Raw genomic sequence first — 9,010 nt, 5'->3', positions numbered from 1 at the left:
TTTATAAGCTCTTCTGAACATATAGTTATATCTAATACTTCTTCTCTGATTCTATTGACGAAGGTAGCTTTATTACCTAAGTTCAATGTTATCAAGTCTTTAGTATTAAAGAAATCCATGAGGGCTTGTCCCCTGCGATTGGTGTTTGTACTACCCCAAGCTACATGATGCGAGTTGGCATCACAACCTATTACAATTTTCTTATTTTTCCTTTGTGCCTCTTCAACCAGTTTCATCAGATCCGACGTTGGTGGTAGGGTCGGAGAATCGAAAGGCAGGTAAATAGATGCAAGGAATATGTTGCCTCGACCTTGCTTCAGCACCGTTGCATCCGATGTTGATAATCCTGTTGAGAGGAGAAAACATAAGTTCTTGTGACATAAGATACATGTTCTCGGGCGAGATCCTGTATCAGCGTAGAAAAGTTGGAAATTTACGTGATTTAATCCAGAAACCTTGTTGCGAATCGTCCAAGGTTCCTGGATTAAAGCTATATGTATTTTACCTGTGTTGATTTTTAGCCATCAGAGCGTTGGTAGCTGTCTCGCTCCGATGGAGGTTTATTTGGATAACCTCAATCATGGTCATCCATTAAACTGTCTTCCAGCGAGTTGGTGGTCACCTCCTCGCTCTTTGAATTTGACTCCTCCGGATAGCCTGAAGTGGCTATTAATGCAGTGAGTACTGTTGATGGCACTGCGGTGTCCTTATCAGGCATAGGAATAGCAGTATTTTTAATAGACACATTCCCAATTCTGGAGAGCATTGCTGTTCTGTCTTCTGGCGGGTGAGTGATTTCCTCCTCGCTTTTAGGATTTGACTCCTCAACATTGCTAGTACTTGCTAATGATGCTTTGGGTACTGTCTTAGGTGTTTTAGTGTCCTTGTCGGGGCCGGTTTTGACAGCCCTTTCAATCGGCGCCTTCCCAATTTTGGAAAGGGCAACTACACTTTCTTCTGGCGAGTTAATGGTAAATTCCTCGATTTTAGGATTTGACTCCTCAACGTTATCAGTAGTGGATACTGTGGTCTTAGGTTTTTTAGTGTCCTTTTCGAGGCTTGTTGTAACAGCCCTTCCAATCGGCACCTTCCCAATTTTGAATATGACAGATTTAGAGGCGAAGTAAGCCCTACCTTTATTCTTTGCAAGACTAGCCATGGATTTCTGGTCGATACCTATTACAAATAAAGTTCCCTCAGGTTCTTCTTTCCTGTAAAAGACATCCCATTTTTCCACGGCCAGCTCAGCATTTTGACCTCCAAGAATTTCCAGTATACGTTCATTTGCCAGTTTACTGCCCCATCCTTTTATGTAGACAGTGGACTTTAGGAGCACCGGAAGCTCGCTCTTCTTTGCCAGTCCCAGCCTAGCGCCGTCCCAGGGAGGAGGGAGACTTTCCACCAAGTTCTTTAGGGTGCTAACACATTGGTGAGATGCCAACCTCATCAACATCACGCCCATGCTGAACTCGCAGCTCTCGCTCTCTATTGGTTGTTTGCCCTTTGAAGCTATTGCATGGTCCACTATCTTATTGTTGACCAGGTCTTCTATTTTACTCTGTTGGTCTATTGGAATTTTGCCTGTCGGATTACCGGCATCGTAAACTGCATAGCAGGGATCGTCCCGGTGCCTACTTCTGGCAACTTTGGCGTAAGATGGCGGCTCTTTACCTTTTCCTCCGTCTAGCTTCTCCTTCCTCGTTTTTCGGGGCTTCTTTTGAGATTCCCTTACCTTCGAGGTTGATTTCGCCGACGTGTTCGTCTTCGGAATATCTGGCTTGGCGTTGTCACCCTTACTCGCAGGATTCTCACTTGAGTTTCCTTTGAGTGAAGTATGGCTTGGCTTCGACTGTGTATTAGAAGACGGGGAGCTCTTTTTCTTCTTAGGCTTATTCTCAGTTGTCAACTCCTCGGGAGACCTGATCCTTTTTGCCTCAGATCTTGTGAGAGAGTCCGATTTTTCCTTTGGAGTGTCGTGGGATTGACTAACTATGATTTCCTGAAGCATCTTTTTCAACTTCCTCCTCTGTGCTCCAGAAAGTCTTTTCTTAGTAATAGGTAGTTTAGCTATGCTATCACTCACCTCTTTCACCATTTGCTCTACTTCATCCTTTTTGGGATTTGCTATAATGGTATTATTATTATTATCATCTGAGGATTCAGAGTCGGAACCCTCACCTATATTTAAAGGCTGAGGTAGCTTAGAGCTCTCTCCGAGTACATCCTTCTCTTTCACCCCTATATTTTTGCCAGCGGCATGCTGTACACTTGACGCATTGTCCGCCACGGAGGCCAAGGTACCCACCTCCGTAGTAGTATTCTGCTCACGATTGCAGGATGACGACGACACGTGACTCGCGAGTAGATCAACACTTGCCGCCGGTACTGGGTTATTTAGGCCCTGCACCGTAACTTTCATCTTTTTATTTTTATTTTCCATATTTGTTTTTTTTTTCCAGTTTTTTGGTCCGCGGGGAATATAATATTCCCAGGTGGTGGACAATCTGCCCTCCCTCAGCTTAAGTGAAATTAAAGCTGGGAGAGGACAGATGGTCCATCACCACCCCCTATCCGCCACCCGGGGACGCGCTCGGTAGGAAAAATCTGGAAAACTCCCCCGAGTAATCGATTATAAAACACACGTAATTGTAAAATGTAGAATAAGCCTAATATATCGTTAAATATTTACTATTTTCAATTTTCTTAAGACCTAATCAAACTAAAATATTATTACAACTTTTCCCTAGTTTTATATCGTTTATAAGTAACGTAAATTTAAATGATTTCATAATTTTGAATTTATACTATTTAATTTAATATTTAATTTTAATCATTATTTTCCATTTGTACACTCTTTAAATTGTAATTAACTAATTTTTCATTTCGAGTGTATAAGATACCTATCTAAACAATTTCTTTAGCTTTTTTTTACTTTAAAAGAAAAAAATGTAAATATCATAATCACTAATAATTTATTTGCGAGTAGGTTAGTCCGGCGGAGACACCGGGTCGGGCTAGTCTGAATGCTTCCGGCGCCAAACCCAAAACAAAAGCGTCTGCGGATTTAGGGAAGCCTGGATCCTGCAGTCGCAAAACAATAACAGCATCTGGCTCCAAAGCTGGATGCAGCAAAATAAGCAGCGAGGCACCTCTGGACGTCACCCCAAGTACCTCAAAAGCAGCTCAGGTCCGTATTGGCAAAATGCCGATAAAACCCCCTGTTTCGGGGACTACTAAGGCCACCAAAACCAAGGTAGCAACCACAGTGCCGGTTATGTACGAGGGAACTGCGAACAAGATTTCGGGTTCTCAAACGGCATCTCCCAATGCCAGCACGGCGAATAGAAGACCCCCCACGTAACACTAGCAAGAAGGGCCTTCCTACAACGGCGCTCCGCCGCCAAAATTCTAGCGCGCTTAGCTGGCAAGCCAGTTGAGTCGCTAAGTAAAGAGGACAAGTCCTCTCTAGAATGGGCTAAGGGAAAATTGGCCGTTCTGGAGAAGAGTCCCCCCCTCACGTCTAAGGACGCGCCTAAACGGCAACGTTCTGAGGAGGAGACTAATCTTCAGGGCCAGCAGCCCGGGACAAAACGTCCGAAACCGTTGCCCCCCAAGCCGCATGACAGGACCTCAGGTAAAGTAGTTGAGAACCAATTCACAATTCATGCTGTCATCGACAGGGGTGACATAGATGGCGCTATGTCTCCATCCAGATGGGACATAGTGCGAAAAAAGCTGATGGGGGTGTTCTGGGAAGTTCTTAAACAGAACCCTGGTCCCCCCCCACAGTGTGAGGACGGCGGAACCGGCGGAACCCTGGATTCAACAAGAAAGGGTGAGTGGACTAGGCATGAAAAGCTTTAAGCTATTGTACGCAAAAGGATCTGGTAAGATTCGATCCTGTATAGTAGCCAAAAGCAGTCTCAACATCTTCATTCTTTCTGATTTCAGTGATGAAGACACCGTAGCAGCCATATGGGAGACCAGTGTAGGTGCTATATTGGTTATCTCGGCGTACATGGCTCACGACCACAGCGACCAGCCACCGAACAACCTGGTCTGCAGATCCATAGAGATGGCAAACTCGAAAAGCATGCCGATCATCATGGGGGCTGATGCCAACGCCCATCACACTGTCTGGGGAAGCTCGGACATAAACGCTAGAGGTGAGTCAATCTTTAACTTCATTCTAAGCAATAATCTTGATATTTTAAATACAGGATCCGAACCGACCTTTATTGTTTCAAACAGAAGGGAAGTTCTTGACATTACGCTGGTTAGTTCTATGCATCATGATAGGATAAGGGGATGGAGAGTCTCAAGTGACTGCTCTTTCTCTGACCATCAGTACATCGATTTTGAAATCGTAGTTGACAAAGTGGCCCCAAAGCCCTTTATAAACAGGAGACGAACAGATTGGGAAATGCAAATGGGGCTAATCTCACGTTCACTCCAGGATGTACCGATCATCGAAAACCGATCGGACATAGAAAACGCGGTTGAAACCATAAATCAAGCTTTCAAACACGCGACTTCACTGTCTTGTAAACAGAATATGCACAAAGGCAGATGCAGGCCCCCATGGTGGTCTGCGGACATTGCGAAATCTCGAAAAGAGACGCGTAGACTGTTTAACGAGGCAAAGAAAACAGGAAACTGGATTTCTTACAAGACCTCGGTTAATCGTTTCAAGAACCTGGTAAGAAATGCAAAGCGCAAATCTTGGAAAACCTTCTGTAGCGGCGTGGAAGGTTCTTCTGAGACCAGTCGTCTGCGCAAAATCTTATCATCTACTCCTCCTGTCCCAAGTTTCATTCAGAAACCTTGTGCAGTTGGACGACCAGCAGCCAAGAAACCTTAGAAGTTTTTATGGCCACTCACTTTCCAGGCTGTCAATCTCCGGAAAACGGGACTGACATGCAGTTTACAGATCTCCCAGCTGATACAGGAATATCCATAAATGAAGATAAGATCAACTGGGCGATAAACAGCTTCGACCCCTACAAATCACCGGGTCCTGCGGATTTGCAATACAATGCTGTCCATCTTATGCCTTGGCTAACGCGGATATATGATGCCTGTTTAAAATGGTCTTATATACCCGAACCCTGGACCAAGTGCACAGTGGTCTTCATTCCGAAAGGAGGAAAGACCTCTCACACGAAGCCAAAGGATTTTAGACCAATTAGTCTATCCTCCTTTCTTCTCAAAACTTTGGAAAGGATAATTGATCTGCATCTCAGAATACATATCAAACCTGACCATCTATCAGCATCTCAACATGCCTACATGAAGGGAAAATCTGTTGAGACTGCATAACATTCGCTAGTTTGTCACATTGAAAAGACAATAGCGCAAGGGGAATATACACTTGTTGCCTTCTTGGACATCGAGGGGGCTTTCAACAATGTTCACCCTGGGTCGATAACAACGGCCCTAACTGGCCTGGGTATAAACCAACCAATAACAGCTTTCATTAAGAGATTACTGACTCAACGAATCATTATCACAAAAGTGGCAAATCGCGGTACCCCACAAGGTGGAGTTCTATCTCCACTTCTGTGGAACCTAGCGTTGAACCCACTTCTTATGGATCTTAGATCTATGGGATTTAAGGTAATAGCATATGCAGACGATGTGTCTGTAGTAGTATCTGGCAAATATCTGGATACTTTATCGCAAAGGATGGAGATTGCACTCAAGACACTCAGTACGTGGAGCAACGTCAGTGGCCTTGGTGTAAATCCATCGAAAACGGAACTTGTTCTCTTCACTAAGAAGTACAAGATACCCACCTTCACTCTCCCACGACTGAATGGGATACAATTGAAGTTATCGGATAGTGCTAAATATCTGGGAGTAATCCTAGATTCAAAACTATCATGGCATTTGAACACTCAATCTAGAGTATCAAAAGCGGCTGCGGCCTTATACTCGTGTAAGAGAGCAATTGGCAAATCATGGGGCATAAACCCCAAGAATACCAAATGGCTCTTCGACATGGTAGTCAAGCCCATACTATTGTACGGTGCACTTGTATGGTGGAAGTCTGTACAAAAGGACTCACACCGCAAACGTTTTGAGGGAATCCTTCGTACATCAGCTCTGTTGATAACGGGGGCTCTCCGCACCACCCCATCAAAGGCTCTCTTTGTCATGATGGGATGGCTACCTATTGATCTAATGGCCCAAGAGGTTGCCCTCAACGCGGCTATTAGACTCAATACAATTGGTATGTGGCATATGATTCAGTCAGGTCACTCCACCATTCTCAATTGTCTAGGAGAGATTCCTGACAATATCGACTATTGCATCGCCAAACCGTCTTTTGATAGAAGCTTTTCGGTGAATATCCGACACGACCCAAATGTGATGGAAACAATCCTCCATGACGGATCGTATAAGGTTTTCACTGATGGCTCAAAATCAAACCATGGTGTAGGCGGTGGCTTTTACATAGCACATTCGGGAACGGAAGTATCATTCAAGCTTCCTGACCAATGTAGCGTCCTTCAGGCTGAACTATCAGCCATTAAACGGGCTGCAAACTGGCTCAGGTTTTATCGAATATACGGTGTTAATATTCGAATTTATACCGACAGCCAGGCAGCCCTTAAGGTTCTAAGTGGTGTCTACACGACGTCAAACTTAGTCCTAGAATGCCGGGCATCCCTTAACGAGATGGCGAAACATTCCACAATAGGACTGTATTGGATTCCAGGACATCAGCAAATTCCTGGTAATACCATCGCGGACTCTCTTGCCAAGTTAGGCTCCTCGCTTGCAGGAGAGCATTCCGACCCTTTTGTCGGTATACCGCTTTCAACCTGCAAACGCTCGATACGTGAAAAACTATATGAGCTTGCGCAATGCAGATGGTCGACTGAAGCCACCTGTAGACAGGCAAGGATCATGTGGCCATCTTACGACCCACAAAGATCCCAAGCCCTTTTCTACATTCCGAGAGTTAATCTACGGAACTTAACGGCAGTGGTAACTGGCCACTGGCCTTTCGGACTTCATGCAAGAAGACTGAACTTACCCAGTAACGACTTCTGCAGGAGCTGCCAGGATGAAGAGGAAGAAGAGAGTATAACTCACTTCCTCTGTCATTGTCCTGCCCTAGCTGATCACAGAATGGGTCTGCTAGGTAGCTATTTTCTGCATGACTTAGCGGATCTATCGGAGGTTGATATCCGAAAGTTAGATTCCTATATTCGTGCGACAAACTGGTTCGGTGGAAACCAGAGTGATTAGGTTGAAGTGTACTAATACGCCGACCGTTCTCTCTCGTTTCAGGTATCACAAAGGGATCAAAATTCTGGACCCAAGTGTGTCCCCAGTGATGACATCGCGAGGACGACCTGCCTACCTAACCTAACCTAACCTAGCTGAGATCACCAACAACAAGAACAAACTCATTGAATGCTGGGCCCATCATCAGTGGAATAAAATAATACATTGTTTTTGTAAGTGATAAACTCTCTTTATGATTTATTTAAGTATTTCTTTATTATTTAATTCCTATTGATTTATTCATATTTTGTCAGTCCGATTCATTTTCGTCCCTATTGTCCGTATGTAAACAAGTAGGAAAGAAACTATTTTTATTGCATTTATTACAATTATTTCTTTAGTACGTTCGTAACTCTTTGAAAATAACGATCTTATGCTATTGTTAAGCTCTATTTTTTTTTTTTTTATTTCTTTTTAATAAACATTTGTTGATTTGAATTTTTACGTAAATATGCAAGACTAAATTATTAAGTATGGGAAAGATAACTATAGGAGATATGTAAGTATAAGTTAGAAATTGTGTCTTTTACAGGGACAGATCTTAAATTCAGAGTATTAGCAGTGTGACCATTTTGGCATTTTTGCAGCTAGATTTAGCATTTTTTATTTTGATTTAGCTGTAAAATTTTAATTTAGCATTTGGCATTTTATTTAGCATTTTTATAAAATATTTTTAGCATTTTTAGCTATTTTTGCAATTTTAGTATATAAACAAAAAAAGACAAATTTTTGCAAAAAAGATTTATATTGGAAATAGGTTTAACCGGAAAAAATCAGAATTAAATGTCTACCCAAACACAAGCAAGAAGAAATATGAGAAATGTAATAATTTACACTGTAATTCAAAATAATGCAAAAAGATTCATGAAGATAAATAACTTAAAATTACGCCAATACAAGTGAATACTTTAAAATGTTGTATTCTAAAATATTTTTCTGGAACCCAATGCTTTTTTAAATTCGGGGTGAAAGAAATAATTCAAGAGATTTCATATATTTTTACAAATACGTTCAGTACGCTATTTTACAAAGTAATACTTTTTGTTTGCTCATGGAATGAAACATATAATTTTGGAAAAGGCTATGTATGACGGTTAATTAACAAATTTTATTTTTTCCTATACAAAATAAAGAGGTTTTAATTTTTATCATCCTTCAGGAGTTTTTGTTAATTTATTGAAAATAAGTATTGAAAAAAATCAATAATATATAATTAAGACTTTCTCATTCTACTTTCTGTTCCTTTTATTTTTACCAAATTTTTAGTTATTTTGTTGTCACGTTTTTTTTTTTTTTTTAATTAAAAAATATACATAAATTTCGAAAATATTATTGACAATTTATTCCAGAATTACAAACTTACGGATTTGAATATATCTCTCAATTCATTTCATACATTCTCATATATATTTTTCCGAAAAAATCTTGGAAGTATGAGTTATAAACCTGACATCTATTCACCGAGATTTAAAATTATTTCAACGGAATTTTCAATATTTTTGTGACATGAAAACCATTTTTAAAGTGTTTTGAGGAAGACAAATAAAATTGTTTATATAAAAAAAAGTAAAACTAGAAATAGGTTTTATACCATGAGCAACTAGTGTAATTAATAGAGTTTTAATGTAATTTTTGCATTCAGAAATATTTTAAAGTTAGAGACATTACATATTGCTAAATTTACAAAAATGTTGAAATAATTTTTAGCATTTCT

General features: G+C 41.1%; 1 protein-coding gene across 1 annotated transcript; it reads left to right on the top strand.

Annotated features, from left to right (window-relative positions):
- Positions 1-3,202: 3,202 nt before the first annotated feature.
- LOC119606315 lies at positions 3,203-4,597 on the top strand. The gene is made up of 3 exons (XM_037959758.1): positions 3,203-3,305; positions 3,368-3,835; positions 3,952-4,597. The coding sequence occupies exons 1-3, from the start codon at positions 3,203-3,205 to the stop codon at positions 3,966-3,968; spliced, it is 588 nt and encodes a 195-aa protein (XP_037815686.1). The 3' UTR covers positions 3,969-4,597.
- Positions 4,598-9,010: the final 4,413 nt, after the last annotated feature.

The sequence above is a fragment of the Lucilia sericata genome, unplaced genomic scaffold (assembly GCF_015586225.1).
Source record: "Lucilia sericata isolate MDLA Ls3-8-SP2 unplaced genomic scaffold, ASM1558622v1 Contig000570F_arrow, whole genome shotgun sequence".
Classification (NCBI taxonomy): Eukaryota; Metazoa; Arthropoda; class Insecta; order Diptera; family Calliphoridae; genus Lucilia; species Lucilia sericata.
Note: the sequence above shows the minus strand (reverse complement) of the source record. Positions and strands in the feature narration are given on the sequence as shown.

What these genes read in the sequence shown, in the direction of transcription:
- LOC119606315 (XM_037959758.1), top strand. Translation starts at nt 3,203, where the DNA reads ATGCCGATAAAACCCCCTGTTTCGGGGACTACTAAGGCCACCAAAACC. An exon ending in AACTGCGAACAAGATTTCGG is followed by an intron (nt 3,306 to 3,367) that starts GTTCTCAAACGG and finishes ACGTAACACTAG; the next exon opens with CAAGAAGGGCCTTCCTACAA.